The sequence below is a fragment of the Hyalella azteca genome, unplaced genomic scaffold (genome assembly GCF_000764305.2).
Source record: "Hyalella azteca isolate HAZT.00-mixed unplaced genomic scaffold, Hazt_2.0.2 contig13241, whole genome shotgun sequence".
Taxonomy (NCBI): Eukaryota; Metazoa; Arthropoda; class Malacostraca; order Amphipoda; family Hyalellidae; genus Hyalella; species Hyalella azteca.
In genome coordinates this window covers 1815-20167 of record NW_025943170.1, presented here as the reverse complement: position 1 = coordinate 20167, position 18353 = coordinate 1815, and the positions used below count along the sequence as shown (strand labels likewise).

At 37.8% G+C, this 18353-nt stretch overlaps 2 protein-coding genes across 2 annotated transcripts in view; one reads left to right on the top strand and one right to left on the bottom strand.

Annotated features, from left to right (window-relative positions):
- The window catches only part of LOC108669703, a 75601-nt gene extending 67074 nt beyond the window's left edge, over nucleotides 1–8527 (top strand). The window contains exons 11-18 of the mRNA XM_018157107.2: nucleotides 435–615; nucleotides 1201–1344; nucleotides 2829–2991; nucleotides 3210–3372; nucleotides 4094–4376; nucleotides 5129–5268; nucleotides 5811–5957; nucleotides 6233–8527. Coding sequence (XP_018012596.1) covers nucleotides 435–615; nucleotides 1201–1344; nucleotides 2829–2991; nucleotides 3210–3372; nucleotides 4094–4376; nucleotides 5129–5268; nucleotides 5811–5957; nucleotides 6233–6815 — 1804 coding nt within the window. The 3' untranslated portion in view covers nucleotides 6816–8527. The remainder of the gene's footprint in view (nucleotides 1–434; nucleotides 616–1200; nucleotides 1345–2828; nucleotides 2992–3209; nucleotides 3373–4093; nucleotides 4377–5128; nucleotides 5269–5810; nucleotides 5958–6232) is intronic.
- Nucleotides 8528–9839: 1312 nt separating this feature from the next.
- LOC108669706 (myotrophin-like) lies at nucleotides 9840–15979 on the bottom strand. Its single transcript, XM_018157110.2, has 4 exons — nucleotides 15835–15979; nucleotides 15037–15147; nucleotides 13384–13467; nucleotides 9840–12767 (listed from the first exon to the last, which is right to left on the bottom strand). The coding sequence occupies exons 1-4, from the start codon at nucleotides 15904–15906 to the stop codon at nucleotides 12681–12683; spliced, it is 354 nt and encodes a 117-aa protein (XP_018012599.1). The 5' UTR covers nucleotides 15907–15979; the 3' UTR covers nucleotides 9840–12680.
- Nucleotides 15980–18353: the final 2374 nt, after the last annotated feature.

The window sequence follows — 18353 nt, the reverse complement described above, 5'->3', positions numbered from 1 at the left end:
GGCAACAGTATGATAATACTTGTTTCAGCTTTGATCGCTCACTAAGTTGATACCATTAAGAGAAATTTTTTTAATGAAATATTCTTTTGCATTTTGCTTCATTTTGATTGTTAACTTCTGCTCTGCGACTTATGCATTGATACCTGACTGCCGAAGGTATTCGTTACTGACAATATTATACGAATTGATTCCAAAGTCCGCCTTTATTAATTCGTAGGAAATTTAGTCAAAATACGCTTTTGTCCATGTCATGTGTCATGGAGAACAAATACGATTTGTACGAAGGGATGACCAACTTATACACCAATGTCTGATTAAGAATGCAAGTTTGAACTACTTATCAGCGCCTGAAACGCGTCTCAAACCTGGTGTCAATCGTTGTTCCAAAGTAGCACCTATACTGGGCTTGACGAGCCCCTTCACTTCCTGCGCAGATCTCTGCCAGGTCAACAGACTCTAGGTCCCCGAGAACAGATCAACCAGAACACGGCTTACCTCGACGCCTCGCACATCTACGGACAAGAGCTCTGCGAAGCTAGGGAGCTGAGGACGTTCAACGGAGGTCTTCTCAACACTACAGCACATCCCATCCATGGGAAGGCTCTTCTCCCCCAGGTATTCTTCTCCTTATGCGAGGTTCATTAATTTTCATAATAGTCATTTAAAAGACTCATGAGGAAGAGGTAAGTGTTCGTTCAATTTAAAGTGCGTTCCGCAAGCGTTCACTATATAAGAAAAAATACCTTTCCTCTTAAATATTGCGAAATCGAATTTTTTATTGAATTTCCTTCGTGGTAAATCATAGGTCGGAAAAAGCATTATTAAGCCATTGTTTTGAACGAATCTTGAAGATATGTGAAACAGTTATTGAGTACAATATTGAAACAGATCTAGTTTTTTATATTGCCATAAAAGTTCCCTGTCGGGTATAACTTTTTTTAGCTACCAATTAGAGATTGGTAATTTAAGCTAATGTTTTATTTTAGGACAAAAGCGAAAAATTTTTATAGCGGTTCTAGCAACATGATTAAGGTTATTCTTGAGCGATTTTCTTGGATCAATTCTCAAACAGAGTTGGCCGCTAGTATAATTTTCGGTTCGTTCGAAACTTCATTATTCGCGGCAGATCGGTGGTCGCGAGAAGCAAAAGCTTGTTTCATATATTCTTTCAGTCAATAATTTTCAGTTTTTTGGCGACAGGTCGGCGGTCACCCCGAGTGCAAGGCTCGGTCTGGGATGTGCTTCAGATCCGGGGATTCGCGGACGTCGGAGCAGCCCGGACTCGCTGTCATCCACACGATCTTCATGCGCGAGCACAACCGCATCGCCACTGAGCTCAGCCAAGTACGAATGTACCTTATATGATATCAGGCTGCGCGTAATAAATTACCTTTCAACCGGTAAAGAAACTCTTAGAACAGTTACTGTTTTTAGCGCATTTCCTCATTTATGGAAAAAAAGGCGCTATTGTGCTCTTCTTGTCCGTCCGACTGTCTGTCTGTCTGTCCATCCGTCCGTCCGTGACCACGTTTTCGTTGACGAGAAAATGCGCTTTCTGTCACTCACTGCAGTGAGTACCGAGTTATATTTTTTATATTTAATAGGTACTGTTTACAGCGGAAGAACGCACGAATTGTAAGTTTTCTTATTCATTTAAGTTGAAATTTTGAGTTTTATTTCGACTAATATAGTAATTTTAATTTATCACGAGGCTTTGCCGTGCTGGAGTGTTAATCAATGCCAACACAAATCATTCAGGTATCGCTATGGCCATACCTATGTTAAATTACGTTATTATATGCTGAGATTAGCAAAAAAAGGTTCACTATACGCGATGAAAATTGTACAATGGGACTTGATTTAACCTGTCAGGCCTTACATAGCACTGAACCATATGGGTGATGCTTCCTAACTGGCAGTCAATTCGTAACATTCTGTGAATGTTAGCTCATCAGAATTCTGTGTTACCAAGTAAATAGAACATTTTTCCGTCTCATATTGAGTAAACTAATTGGCTTCACAAGTTTATATTTCAATATATTTAGTTTCCATGAGTGCGAACTCATAAAAGCCTTATTGTTTCATGTACAACATGCAGGGACGCTTGACCTTTTATATCTTTATGTTTTAGGGCGCTTCATGGATTCTAATTAAACTGATAATTATTAGAAGAAATTCTGAAAAAATACTACACTGAAGAATAATTTCTCGTTTCTTCAATTTGAAAGAAATTTTTCTTGCTTATATTAACTCTTTTATTTTAATATGCATGTGTTTACATAACTCCTTATTCGTTTCATTTTCTTTAATCTTCTTTCTAGATAATTCTTTGAACTGAAAAGCAAAATTGATACGAGTCCTTCTGTTTGTATTTATGCACGATACATTTTTTTGGTGTACATTTGTTCGTTTACTTGACTTAGGCTTAGTCTATCATTTATTAATGCCTGTGTAGAATGAAGAGCATTATTGATTTTTCATCAAGTTAGAATTTCATCTTTTCTTAATAATGATCACAAACGCGACAAAATCGAGGATTAAGTTTGTGTGCTCCACCAAGCTGAACACCGTTAATAAGTTGAATTAAATCAGAGGCAGGGTCTATTCACAAACTTACGTATCAAGGAGATAAGTATTTTTGTGGGCAAATTTTTATTTGACGTCCTGAATGACTTGAATGTTCCTAACTGGGCGAAAAATCGAATATGTTTACCATTTTCGTTCATGCTCATGGCTGATGAAAAATTCAGAACAAATTGTAATTATTTCTGTTGGCATAGATCGCATTTTTTTGGAAAATAAGGAAATGTCTAAATTCGATGTTGTAGATCAACGGTCACTGGGCGGACGAGCGCCTGTACCAAGAGTCACGGCGCATCGTCTCGGGCATGTGGCAGCACATCGTCTACAACGAGTTCCTACCGCGAGTCCTGGGCTGGAATGCCATGCAGCTCTACTCCCTCAGGCTCAAGCCAGAAGGATACAGTACAGGTCAGCAGCTCGCAATTTATTCTTATGAATGCAAGTGAACGTTCACAGAAATGAGTTATTTTGGTCGTTAATTTTGACATATTACTATTATCATTCATGAGCTATTACATATACAACTTCGAATCGTATATTAGTGTAGCTTCACCAGAACTTGAAGTGTAGAAAGCATAACATGTGGCTATAAAGCACCAGATGATGTGAACTTGATGGTCGCGCAGACTACGAGCCCTGCAACCCTGGCATCCTAAACGAGTTCGCATCAGCGGCCTTCCGCTTCGGCCACTCGCTGATCCGACGATCGCTGTCGCGTATGGACACATCCTTTGGCGTCATGAACGAGTCGGTGACTCTACGCAACAGCTTCTTCAACCCCGACATGTTGTGAGTGATGCCTCAGAGACAAACGTTGTCCGTTGGTCTCCGCTATCGTAGGAGGGCCTTGTATCTTTATTATGCTGCAATTGCGTATTATCCGTGGACGATCTGACATCATATTGCTTGACGACGCTGTACCGTTGTTCACAACGCTGAACTATAAAATTTCCCGCCGACAGTCCCATGAGAAAGTTTAAATATCATCCGCAACGCTGAACTATAAAATTTCTCGCCGACGGTCCCATGAGGAAGTTTAAATATTTAAATATCATGAATTGCTTGTGCTTTCAATATATCTATCACTCCATTGTTATCAAGATGACTTAGCACTTCGGCATAATATTTGGAACTGGTTGTTCGTGTTATGAGTGATCCTATTTTAATGTTAATAGTTATCCTCATTTATTATATTTGCATTTTCTAGTTATCCTATTTATTATGATAAATGATCATTTTATTCTGACAATTACTTACACGTCTCGTTGTGGCTTTCCAACACGCAATTTGAAGTTGATTGTTTCGAAAAGTTTTGGTTGCAGTTTAACATAAAATGTTCTGTCGCAATGCATTTTAGTTATTGTAAGAAAGAAATTGCTCGTACATATCATTCTATACAGAAAAAAAATTATTTAATGCCCAGCACTCAATAAAATTTCTGCCTAATTTAGCACATTTCATTCATGTAAACTGTTAAGGGTTGAGATATTTACGAATATTCTTTTTCTAGATACGAGGTCAAGATGGTGGACGAGCTCGTAAGAGGATTGATCTCTACCCCAATGGAAACCCTGGATAATTTCATCTCAGACGAGATGACCAACCATCTCTTTGAAGACACTCACACGCCGTTCTCGGGTCTGGATTTGATTGCCCTGAACCTCCAGCGCGCGCGCGACCACGGCATCCGAGCCTACAACGAGTACCGCGCCATCTGCAACCTCAAGAGGGCGAGGACCTTCGAAGACTTCAGCAGGGAAATTAAGCCTGAACTCATTGATAAACTCAGAAGAGTGAGTAAAATCATTGTAGGAACTGTTTTAGAGTACAGTTGCTCAGCTTTTAATAAAATGAATGAATAGTTTTTAAGTTTATTTCCAGTCGGAGTGTTGGCTTTTTTTTATATTTTCCATTGCTCCTGATGAACTCCAAGACTCAAATAATTACATTTCTGTCTTCTACATCAATAATCACCTTATTATATCTTTCTTAATTAATTCCGAAATCTAACCCGAGTAAATTATGGGTGGATACATTTGACATCAATATATATCCAAGTTTTGAGGACGAAATTTGATTGTTTGAATTTTCTTACTTCAAAGCTAGTCAGATCACACCTCGTGCATTTTCCAACCAATTACTAGTCTATACTAAGGGAACGTGTATTTTGAATAAAATGAAAGTACGTACACCTTATTGCTTTTTCGAGTTCATGACATATTTTTTGCAAGCTAACATCATTTCCAACTAATAAGACGTACAGCTCTTTAACTAATTTATGTTCATGAATCTAACAATCAGTTTTATAATTGAATGCACACGGACTTTAATATTACGGATAGAAATTTTTCACTACCGAAAAGCTTCGTAGAGCACAGGTACTTTCTGTCTGAATTTTTAAAGCCTCTATCAAAATCCCAGTTAGCGGCTAAATGTTTTAATGTGATAATTTCTTTTGGATCTTCACGAATCTTTAAGATTTTCATCTGCAGGACAGCGCAAGTTCAGTATAAAGCAAGTTTAATAAGAAGTTCTTTCATTTCAGATCTATAAGAATGTTGAAGACGTAGATCTGTTCACGGGTGGTCTGTGCGAGACACCCCTGCAGGGCGGGATAATTGGGCCCACGTTTGGCTGCATCATCGGACTTCAGTTCCAGTTCTTGAAGCGCTGTGACAGATTCTGGTGAGCCTCACAAGCTTTTCTTCTGTTATACTTGTGAATATTCTTGTGTTAGAACTAATAAGTTCATTTGATTGTGATTTAATAAGAAGAAAAAAATATGAAGAAAATCTATAAAATTTAACTGATGAATAATTTTTTAGAGAATTTTGTAGAAAGTTGCTAAAAAAAGGTAATGAATCATAGCGAGATTTTCCACTGAACCATGAAATTTTGGCATTTTGTCTGTAACACATTTTATTACCTTTTTTTGGGGGGGGGGGGGGGTTCTACCACAAAGGAATCCGAAATGTAGACTGTTTTATATTTCATGTCTTGAATGACCTATTAAGACATTTCTTCTAGCCATAGCATTTCAGATAATAGAGGTCAGTAGCGACGCGTCCATATTGAAGTGTAATTGTCATGGGCAAAAGCACGAGGGGAACTATAGTTATGGACAAATTAAGCATAGCGATTTTACTTGATATATTCAAGCCCTTCTGTAATAGATTCTTGTCCTTCTGTAATAGATTCTTCTTTATCTCATAAATGATTCACCTCAGGTATGAAACGGGAGACCAAAATCTGCGGTTCACCGAGAACCAATTGGCCGAGATCAGGAAGTCCACAATGGCGGCCCTGGTGTGCAACAATTGCGACGTCGTCGACAAGGTGCAACTCGGCGTCTTCGACATCGCGCACAACTTCCTGTGAGTGCCTACGCGATAATCTGACGCCCACTCTCCGATATGAAGAGCGAGAATTAATTAAATGGACTTGGCGTAGTCATAAGATTCAAATAAGAATTGCAACCAGTAATACGAATTCAATATTCTTCCTTGTGTCTTGTTTTCACGAGATGGTTGTATACCGATAGTATGATTTGTATGTATATTATGTATATGTATGTACACTATGTATAGGTATGTAATTGTATGTATACTATGTATAAAAGATGTAGTTACTTTGAGCTTCCTCGCTTCAGGAACCCTCGCATCCCCTGCGAAGCTGTGCCCAAAGTTGACCTGAACCTGTGGCGCGACTCGAGCACCTGCGTGATCGGTGGCGTTGCAGTGAGTGTGGGTGAGACGCGCGCGGCCTCTCCGTGCACGCTGTGCCAGTGCCGTGCCAACGGCCCGCAGTGTCAGACGCTCAAAGTTGACTGCTTCCAACTTCGCTCCCGTGTTGCGCTTGAAGATATCCTTAGGGATAGTGTGTGCCGAGCGCAGTGTGGCAATATTCTGGACCCAACACGGCCTTCTCAAGGTCCACCACAACAGCTGCAGAGCGGCCCAGGTTTTTCTGGCAATGCTCCTAGAGACCAGACCGGCAACCAGGGCTTCCGCCCCGTTGCGGGCAGTGGTGGCTTCTCACCCTCAGGCTTCCGTGACGGGCTCGTGCCCCCGCCCCCACCACCACCCAGCTTCCAGGGCAGCACTGGGCGAGCGCGGCCCAGGCCTCCTGGCCCAACGTTCTTCAGGCCCCCTCCTCCCCCACCTCTCCAACAGCCTTCTAACTTACGTTTCCCCTTCCCAATTCCCCCGTTCTTACGCTCGTTGTTCAATTAAAACTTAGTGTCTTTCTATGAATTATATACTTATTACTCGGGGGTCTTTCAACTATGAAAAATAAAGTGAGAAATGTGTTGAGCCTTAGAGATAAGGAATAAATTTTGTGAGGGAGCAAACTCTCCGTTAGTTTAAGAATTTGATTTTTGTGGAACTGTGAGCAATTTCTAGCGCTCGAAGCTTACACGTTTAGGGTTGAGATGAGTAGTTTATTTATTACAATTTTGCCACGTATTCTGTTCTTCGTCATGTATTAGACGTTAAGTGCTTTTCAACTTTTTAGAGACGCAAAGGATAGGAGTATCAAAATGTCATGCATGGCGTTTAGATATGTGATGAAAGTCATTGGACAAGCAAGCATCAGCTGTTCTGGAATCGTGATCCCATTATATTCGTTGCTTCTGGTGTCTGGTATGTTATTTTTTTTAATATTTGAGAACTTGATTAATTGATTATTTCGCGAGAAAAGTGTAGGGTCCCCTTCATTCATTCCGTCATTTTTATGAATACATGAACACAAAATTTTGCTGAAAATATAAATCATTTTTCTGTCATAATTTCAGTAACGTGTTCGGAATTTCATTGAACGATCTAATTGCGATCGAGGTATTAATTATATCTGCAATTTTTTGGTGTGAATAATCGATTGTAAAATTGTTACAATTGCCGCAAATTTTATGTTAGTGCAATCTCTTCATAATTGTGACGAGGTAGAGGGGGAACGGAGTTGTCATAAATCCAGCTATTTGTAATTAGTCATAATCAGGGCAAGTGATATTAATTTTCACACCCTCAGCAGAACAGAGTGAGCAAAATTGAAATCCGGTATTAGCTAAGCTCAATTGTAACTGCATCGATCTCACCTTGACCATATTTGTTAAAATTAAGCGGCCGCTAAAGTTGGTCGTTACATTGGAGTTGTAGCCGCCCAAAGGGAGTGGTGCAAAAATGGCTCAAAATCTCTTATAATTAAATTAAATTTATCACCTCTATCTCGCCATAGAATAACAGGTCTGACAGCTATTCTCCATCATTGTGAACTAGCCCATGGCGATTACCATTGGCACTGAACAATTAACGAAATAGATTACCATTTCATCACCTCACGAATTTCTAGGTTCAGCGCGTTGTCACTGACTAATATTGTACAGCTGTGGGAGACCCAGACATCGCCGCACGAGACCCAATGAGCCTATATGCCTGAATTTCTAGCGCTAGTGAATTTTAGATTTTATTGCAAATTTTAAACATTCCGAATAGAAGTGTCTCATATGGTAAAGAAAATAAGCACAGCTTAAATCCAGCGTATAACTGTTGCTAATTAGGCTTGCGTCTTCCTTGTAGGTGCTGCACCCCATTTTTCAGATTCTGCTACTTTTAATATATAAAATAAATTATTAAATTTAACAGTGTTCTAAAATGAGTAAATGTGCAAGCCTGTGTCAAGCTTTCGCCATTTTGGCAATACTAGTGATTATTGAAAGGTTGTATATAATAGATATATTAGTGTATATAAGCGGCCTGTTCCATCGTCAGTATAGATGCTTGAGTAGAGCGCCTCCTATTGGCCGACAACGGCGGTTGCCAGACGGGAGCGGCTCGTGCATCAATAAATGTCCTTATTTCATTGTGCTTCGCGAGGGCGTGGAGCTAAAATGCTTGTAATATTTCCATCATTATGAATCATATTAATAGTAAATCATTATTGTTGAGCAATAGAATTATTTCCCGGAATTCCAAGCGCCATGTTTGGTCTGATGATCGTTGTAGACGCGGCTCATGGTGAATTGTAGAAGAACGACTTTGACGCTATAACGTGCACCAGTTTCATGCCACACAACGAACGTGTTTTTAGGTCAGGCCTTTCCGAAATCTTAAAACCACTCACCTCTCAAGTTATGTAAATCCACCCCAGATCCCAGGGGTGGACGAATGCGAAAATGTATCATCAAGTTCACTTGTTTTTTGTCACTTGCTGCACAGTATAATCGAAACATACATTTCAAAATTGTCTCATCAGAGACATACTCCATCCCAGCTAAAATTCATCAATGATCCCCATGGCTCATTGAACTCCTGCAAAAGGTGATTTATATTATTCATGTACAAAAGACACAATAAATTGTATTTCATCACTAACTAAAGACCCGTTAAGTTTATCATTCATTATTGAAGAAGTGCCTTGAGGTGCGTGGTTGACTCCATCGTCACCTGAAGACATAAGCCTCATAAGGTCGCAACACACGCCAGCTGATGACACGTCTCGAGAGGCCTACGAGCGGGAGCAGACTATGCAGAGTCCGATTAAATTGAAATACACTATTGCTAGCTCGGAGTTGTACTGTTAGCTACACAGACTGAACACAAACAAATACAGAAAACGAAGCCAGGTTAGCAAATGTTCGTTCCAGGAAAGCACAAGTCTGAAAATATACTGTAAGCCAGTTGTTCCCATTATCTCTGAGGACAATTAATGTACCAAAATATGGGAACGAACGTTAAATTGGAATGGTGCCAAGGACTTTCTTGGCAACAAATCGTCTTTCGCGCGGTTACTAATGATTTAACATATAAATAAAAATATTGCGGAATTCAAATATCGCATTCAGGCAATGCTACATAAAACGTCGGTTAGGATGTCGCAGATTCGGCTCAGTTTTCTCAAAGGAAACCCACTGAGAGTGGAAAGTTGTCAGTGAAAGTTTCCAACCTAGCGTCTTAAGCAGGAATCGAAGGTCAACAGTGCGAAGTGGACAATCAACCCGGATCAGTCAATCTCTCCGGCATAGGTAATGCTTGTCTGTCTTATTACGAACGCCTAAGTGAATTTTGGTTTTTACAGGTTAAAAAATCATACATAGGTACCAGTTTTCGGTTCCAAGTAATTATAGGACGAGAGACGGCAATTGAGACACCTATCAGGATTAGAAGAGGAGTGAAAAGTTTTCATTCTTTCATGTACGCACATCGTGGGAGAACAATTTAAAAATATCAGCAAATAAAGGATATTAATAATAAACAGGAGAATCAACTCAATCTATAGTGAATAATGCACACAAACCAAAAAGCAATTAATGAATAATACACGTTATAAAATAAAACTAATAAATCATAATAACTGGAACTGGACTACTTGAATAACGCTGAATCGTTCTTTAGCGGGCGTGAGCGCAGACTGGGGCAATGCTTTAAAGCAAGTTTATCATACCAGGAAGTATGAGTAAACTTGCACTCCAGATGAAGGAGAGTGCATCAAAATAGCGCCGCATTGATGCATTACAAACAGTTTCTTCAGTTTGAGTTGCCTAAATGTAGGTGATCGGACTTCATCCAATTAATACCGCAGCAGGACGAAAGAAAGAACTTCATTCCGTCCCACAAGCTTCGTAAGGTCTAAACATAATTAATTCCAAACAATTCCTGAGGAATTTAATGTCATAAATATTTGGAAGAAAATATCACGCTTCGTTGACAAGCGGATTGCATAAAATACTTGTGTACTTCTATAAATGAATATTCAACAAGGAAAATAATAAAATTCCACAAACCAGTTACAGCTGCGCAATTCTGCTTGGAAACAGCAGAACCAACGGAGATAAATGAAAAATTTCACATGAGTATGAATCCAAAATTCGAAAGAATACACGCGGCTATGAACAGTAAAAAGCAGCACAAGAAATACTACAGTAAACCCTGATATATTTTGGATGAAATATATCCCATCTAAAATAATAAATAACACAGCTTTCAACAGCAACCTTTTTTGGTTGCAAAAACAGATTTGCAGGGTCTTGCCCATGCGCAAATGACAGCCCTGAACATTTTCGCGGAACAAAATTCAGATTAGCACTTAACAAAACCGCCTAAGGCAAAAAAATATATAACTTGAGAAATAAATTATAGATATGAAGTGGATAGCTCATAACATTTTCAAGACGATTAAAAATTTCCTTCAGCTATTTGAAAATGAAGAATTTCCGAAGAGAAAGAAGAAGTTTAACAAGGGTAAGAATCGCAACAAAGATAGACAAGAAAATAATTAGAATAAAATAGTCAAGTTTAACAATGAAAGGACTATAGCGAGCAACACATGATCACGGAATAAAAAGGGGGTACGAAACCTCAATGACTTACAAATGAGCCATCAACAAAATTTGCGATTGCAGCCAATTTTTCACTGTTAGCGCAATATTACACCGAATTATCGGATAACTGACAGAAACATACCTATCGCATGAAACTCAAAGACCTATCAATAAAATGACAGAAACCAGTTTAAAAAATGATCCTAAATGCAAGAGTGTGGATACCATCGAAGTAACTAGCACAGTGGATGCAATTAAACGTTATTTTAAAGGCAGTGGCGTGAAGCTGGCAGAGTGTCCTTAGGGCAGACAAATATCCCTAGGTAATATCTTCGACACATCTGAAAGGTGAAATCCAATGAGAAAAATTTGTTTCAATGCAATTCTCTACTTTAAGCCAGATCGTAATAAAGTTTCTCCGCAACCCAGAATGAGAGATCAAACTAGGGACAAAGTATCAAGAGATAAGGATTCCAGAACACAGCTGAACTATCGCAAAAATATGATAGATTATTAAATCGTAACAAGAAATTATAATTTGAAGCATATTAAAAATGTGAATAAGAAAATAAAATTATTTTTCGCTACCAAAATATCCATCATGTCTCTCAACACACCTACGCAAATTGCCAGACATTTCTGGGTCCTGAAAATTTTCAAAATGCCTTCAGCAACAGGCCTATGTATTACTTTCTGGGTCGAGTCATGGCGTCATTGAAAGTTCTTACATTGGACGAGCAACAAAAACATCGCCGCCCCATATACAATCAAAAATTTTCCAGCTATTGACGCAGCATCTAATGAGGTTCCAAGTATCACCGCTGGCCTGTTAAGCAGGAGAAGGCAAATCGCTTTAATCTTTGACATTTAATGCAGCATCGGAAGAGCAAACATCATGCTCAATTTTTGGTTAAATCACACAGGAAGTTCTCTATCTTTATCATAACAAATTACACATAAGACAATCACACATTCCATAGAACTTGACCATAACTTTAATCTTTGACTTGACACCGTCATTGGTGACAACCTAATATCTAATACTAAAACAAATGTCTACTGGAGCAGCCATTCATCACGTCAAAAAATAGAGAAATGCTGTTCAAACTCAAATAAACATTACTGAAACTAACCAAGTTTTTAATAGTACAGTTTGGCCAGATTAATATAAAAAAACAGCCTCAGTAAAAAATGCTTACTCCAAACAATCTCATGAACACTAGCCTCTTCGTTGGACACTAAGATATTTAAAACCACTGGTAAATTTATCGGGATCCTTCTAAAATCTTCAAGGAGAAGGGCGGAAAAAGGAATTCAACTAAAGATCTCTTCATTGGATGGAAAGTATTGTAGAAAATACGAGTTATTTGGAATGCATATTTAGCATCAGATTGTCTTGGCAGTAAGAGATGTAGTACTTGCATTGCGCTTCTAATTGAAAATCGTAGTTAGAATAAGGGAACAAGGCAAGTCCAGGTTCTCCTGAACGTAGGTGAATAGGCGGGGTTAAACAAATCACTTAATTGGACCTTGCCTTCATAGACTTCCAACAAGCTAAGGTTTTTGACATGATATCAAATTTTTAACCAACTTATTCTAAACAGTACACAAAATATCCCGTGACGACTATAATACTTTACTGCATGCCCATTTCGCTCGTAAATTTATTACAGGAGTTAATATCTAATTCAGTATGCCACTTTCTGACATAAAATCTTCCTCTATTCCGACGCGCGTTGGATCTGATGGCGGCGGTGGGCGAGTTGGGCGCGTGACTCAGTTACCTAAGCAGGGCTTTGATTTCTTCTTTCTCTGCAGCCTCCAGGTACGTCGAGCCGTCGGGCGCCCGCCCATCCTTCTTGGCACCCTGAGAACAACAAAAACACAAAATCAACAATGAGAACAACATCACAAAATCCCTGAGAACAACATCACAAAATCCGTTCACTAAACAAGTCAGTGTTACCTCGTTATTCAAAGATTTTTATTCAAATGCACATTTAATGAAATTAGCAGTAGCATAACACACTCAGTTTTCTTGCATGAATTTGTTCAGCCAATTTTTGTTCCAGCAAATTCTGAGGAACTTACATCAGATTGCATTCTCAGCACACTAAAAAGATGGGATTGCATGGTTGTTCAAGGTATGTATATGGGATTGCATGGTCATCAATTTAAGGTTGTTCATGTCCAGATTTGGGTTAGCCAAATGTGAAATTTACTTCATCACTCCAATGAACCACAAAATAAGTTACTTTCAGACATCACAGGTATTGCTCAAATAGGTATGTATTGCCATAAAAGTTAAGCAGGGAATACAAATCTTCTTTTGTGCATTAAGCTACGTATTACCATATGCGACTGCATTGCATTCAAATTACCCTTGAGCATTAATTATTTGCAACCATTTTTTGAACAAATGAACAACCACACATATGACATGAATATTTAGAGATAATGCCTGGTTTGTCTCCACAACTCACAGCTTTGAGGAGAGACTGGACACACTTGGTGTGGCCTTCATAGATTGCAGCCAGAAGTGGACTGACACCAAACTTGTCACTCACCTATGAACAAAATGAATACGTAGTGAGCACGTTGACAAAAACTCATAGGTATATGCTTCCACTTTTTGTTAGCGTACCAAGTCTTTGATTTTAGACATAAACAGCAGCTGCATATCCTATTAAACTTCATAAATTTTCATCTACACTTAATTATTTCTTTGTTAATACAGTTTGTTATCTGAAATTTCATACCATATATAATATATTATAAATATGACGCAATTACATCATTGAATTTATACCTAGCAACACTCGCGGTTTCAATTTAGATGATGTTAATTTTTTAGAACCAAAATCTAAACTCTTTACCAATTTCAACAGATGAAAATTATTGTCTTTTCAGTCTAGCATATAAACAATTGTGCAAATAGAGCAGGCCTATAAAATCACACAATTTCAGTTTTTTCATAATTACTTTTGCAGAAATGTATACTACTTTGAAATTTGTGCCAAACTTTTTAGCTTCTACTATTGTCGATGCTAAAAAATTGTCAGAGTTTAATTGCTAGTTGTTTTAACTAGGAAGCCAAATTAAGCATAAAAAACAAGTCTCACACAAAGTAGATATCTGGTGGTCACTTTTTGTATTTAATGTTATTATGGTAGGTCCTGCATGACTACAGCAGTTCATATAGGGCCTTGTATAATGTTACTCAAGATCACATTTGAAATGTTGCTAGGAAAGTCAGAAGCATAAGAGCAGTAATCTGCAATGGACTAGAAATGTTAGAAGCTACTGACACATTAATGAATGAATGGAATTATGTAAGCTTATTATTAGCTTAACTAGCACCTAAACACAACATCATATGGAATACCTATATACATAATTCTCTATATTCGAGAATCACACTAACATGTAGGTACCATAAAATGGGGAGACATGGACCACTTTTATCAGTTACCTTATTCTGATACAAACAGTCGCATGTAAATATATAAAACTTATCCCTTTATTGCATTTGTATGCCATTCATGGTAGTAAGTCAAGAGCTGTCAACAAAATTTTCTAGGGTGAGAACTTTCTGAGTATAGGGGTTTCTTTTATCAAATGTCAAAACAGTCCAATTCACCCCACCAATGATCCAAGTCACCCTGTTTTACAGTATCTTGCAATCTGCAGATTATGAATAACATTAATAAATGCTTACTAAATTATCTATGTTAGTTAAAAAATACCATACCCAGTAACACCCACATGTAACATAGGACTCTCATTCATCTTCATTTATTAAATGATGAAAAAGTTTGATAATCAATTTTTGGAAAATAGTCCAATCCACCAGATTATAAAGTCAATAGAAACCTTTAAAAAAATGAAATGTTTATTCTACCCCCCACCATTTAGTTTTCTACTGGCACATTGTGTAATAAAATTTTAGATCCATACCTACTACGGTAGGTACCTATATCCTATACTATTCCTAACATTATGGGTACTATTGCAAAAAACAAATAGGAATAAATTATATTACTACCTTTAGGCTTCACACAAACAGAAAAATCCATGAAAATATAATACATTAGGCTAGATCAATGTTATAGTCTTTAAACATGTAAGATACTTACATCAACATCTGCCCCTCTGCTGAGAAGGAAGTTCAGCACGTCTAACTGTCCATAATCAGAGGCCAGGCACAGTGGGATGCGGCCATCAATTGGATCATTCACATTGACTCCCTGCAATACAATGATTTATTAGGGCATGTAATAAAGCTCCGCATGCAACCATGACAGACTCAAGGAAAAGGAGCAATAAACATGATTCACTGCTCCAAATAATGATTAAAAAGGGAGAATGAATGGTCTAACCTTTATAGTATAGTTACCAATACCATTAACTATTTCAATTTGTTATTTGGTTATTCAATAGCCTCTGATTTAATAACAATACCATCATGAATTTTGTAACGTCACTGAGAGTTTATACAAGTGAAAAATATGTTATTAAAATGACATGGAAGAAGAAATTCTTATATATGCCAGTGTGATGTAACGCAATAATTTGGCTTTGCTATGATAGAAGGAATAAAACCAAAAGCCAAGAGGAATAAGAAAGCAAAAAATGATCTAGAAGATATTTCACAACCAAATTAAGTACCTAGCATTATAAATAAGCATTTGTGGTGGTATCATTCGTTCAAAAGCTGATGGAATGGGAAGTTCTTAAAGAAAAAAAAAAAAATCAACAAATAATTGAAGAGAAATCTTAGGAGAATATTGCTGATTATAGAACCTGTAAGTAATTATATAATTATAATTATATACGGTACTCATCATTATTCCGAATAAAAGTACAAAGTAGCAAAATAAAAATGTGCAATAGAAATTATCCTCCATGCAACTAAACATGCTACAAGGGCATACCTTTTCCACAGCTTCCTTAACTTTTTCAAGATCTCCATTCTTGATGCCCCATTCAAAATCACTACTGCTCATCTTGATGATCTAGTAAAATCTGTAGAAAGCAACTAGAGAAATGTCCTGAAAATCCATGAGAAAAAAATTAGGATAAATCAACAATTTATGCCTGCAAGAAAATCAGACCCTCTACCCAGGCTTGGAGATAGGATCAGAAAAATGTCAATTTTTACAAATTATTTTGATGGGTATACCGTAAAAGGGGGTAACTTAGACTACTTTTCTTTAATGATGCCATTTTTTTACTAGCCAAATTAAACTTAAATTGAAACGTGCAAAATACAGGTCTATACTACTCTAGGTTCACTCACCATAAATTGCTGGCTCCTGCCTCTCATAGTTTTGATGTAATTTCAAAAAATATAACTCAGTACTCACAGCAGTGAGTGACAGAGAGCGCATTTTCTTGTTGACGAAAACTTGAGGTCATGGACAGATGGACGGACAGACAGACAGACAGACAGACGGACATGGCAAGCACAATAGTGCATTTTTTCCATAAATGAGAAAATGCGCTAAAAGTGATGGTCTTTGTTACCACAGCTTTTGGGGTAACTTAGACTGGGTGGTAAAATCAATTATATTTTTTAGTAAGATAACTCCAAATAATTCCAGGTTTTGGTGCATTGCATTAGAACTCTTCCAGTTACATATGCAAATGACAAATTAGAGGAGAGTGTCATAGTTTGCAAATGAGGGCTCCACCCCCGAATGGAAGAACTTAGACCATGTGTCAGCCGTGATGGGGTAATATTGACCGGCTTGGAAATTAAGTTAAAATTACCATATATAAAACTCTGTAGTCTGAAACAAAGAAAAAATGGTAAAATATGTTATATATGGTAATTTTAAATTAATTTCCAAGCCGGTCTATGTTACCCTGTCAGGGCTGACATTAGGTGGTCTAAGTTCACCCATTTGGGGGCAGCACCCCCCATTTGCAAACTGTGACACTTTCCTCAAATTTATCATTTGCATATGTAACTATAAGAGTTCTACTACAATGCACCAAAACCTGGCTCCAGTTATTTTACCAAAAAATAAAAAATTGGAGGGGGTTCTATGACGTAACTTTCTATTGTGTTACGTAGCCTTAGTATTAGGCCTTTAATGCTCATTGACAAAATTTTTCTATGTCAAATAGTTTTTGAGTTTTGGGGGTTTTTGTTAAAAAAACTAAAAGTGGTCTAAGTTACCCTGGGCATCTAAGTAAACCCCTTTTATGGTGTAAAGTCTTGAAGCTTACAAATGTGTTGCTTTATAAAATTTTGAACTCCTGCAATACAGCACTACTATGCTCCAATTAAAATTAGGGTTAAAAATTACAAGCATATCTTAATTTTTACATCCTAGTTTTATGATTATTTACTGGAATTATATCAATATACATATTTGATGGAAACCTATAAAGAGCTTGCCCAGCAAACCATTGCTTTCAGCTCAAATTTCTCTAAAGGCCCGTTTCCACTACGGGACTGATTCTGAAGGATTGAGACTGACCTGAGACTAATAAGCCACATGGCTGGGCCTGAAAACTGGCGTGTGTTTCCACTTCCTGCTTGTGCTGGACCGAGACTGACCGTCTGGGCTACCACATTTGCTGGCCTTTGAAGATAGATTATGCTGCCGCTCTTGCTTCACTAGCTGTTGTCACAATGAGCAGGAGCAAACAAAGATCTATTTACCTAATAGCAGTTATGAAACACAACAATGGTTGCAAACTTCTCATTAACTTAGTTCATCTGTGTAATAACATGCATTCACCAAGGGATTAAAAAACAGCATTATCTTATTATACCTTTAATGTGTCGAGAAAATTAAATGTAATAAATATGTCACAATGTTTAACATGTCTGGTTTTTGGTCTATAGATTTAGATAGGTATCATAGCATGTTTCACAAATGCCACTGTGCAGAAAGTGCATGAATATTGCAAGATCTTTGGCGATGCTTCAGTAGCAAAATTTACGCCTTCAGAAAATCTTGCCGACACATTTAGATTGTAATTCTAGCATTTAATATATTTGTCAGTCTTTGGCCAACAATTTAGAAAAAAGTAAGGTTTCCGGTACGTTGGATGAATCAGGATGCAGTAAAGCTTGTCCGGAAATCAGTTGCGATGAGTTCCCGCCAAAAAAATGTAAACAAAATGTAGTTGCAGTCACATTAGAGCAATCAGACTGCATCATCACATATTCAGTTGACACTTGCTGTATAATCGGGCTGTTTTTAGGGTAAAATTAGTTATTTGGGGTAACACGTGCATGCAACCTTGTAAATAAGTTCGTGGCTTGTAAATAATTTTTCATTACTCAGCGTAAATGGCTTTTCATTAAAAATTACCTGGCAACGCATTTTGAAAATGGTCGGCGACGCTTTGGGCTTAAAAACCCATATATTGGCGACGCTGCTTCTACCTTCTGCACCCTGGCACAAATGCTACTACCGTAAAATGGGGTAACTTA

Excerpts from the sequence above, each read along its gene's own strand:
- LOC108669706 (XM_018157110.2), bottom strand. The coding sequence starts at position 15,906 with ATGAGCAGTAGTGATTTTGAATGGGGCATCAAGAATGGAGATCTTGAA. Across the intron at positions 15,148-15,834 it reads TTAAGGAAGCTGTGGAAAAG|GGAGTCAATGTGAATGATCC; the intron begins GTATGCCCTTGT and ends ATTGTATTGCAG. Across the intron at positions 13,468-15,036 it reads GCAGAGGGGCAGATGTTGAT|GTGAGTGACAAGTTTGGTGT; the intron begins GTAAGTATCTTA and ends TTTTGTTCATAG.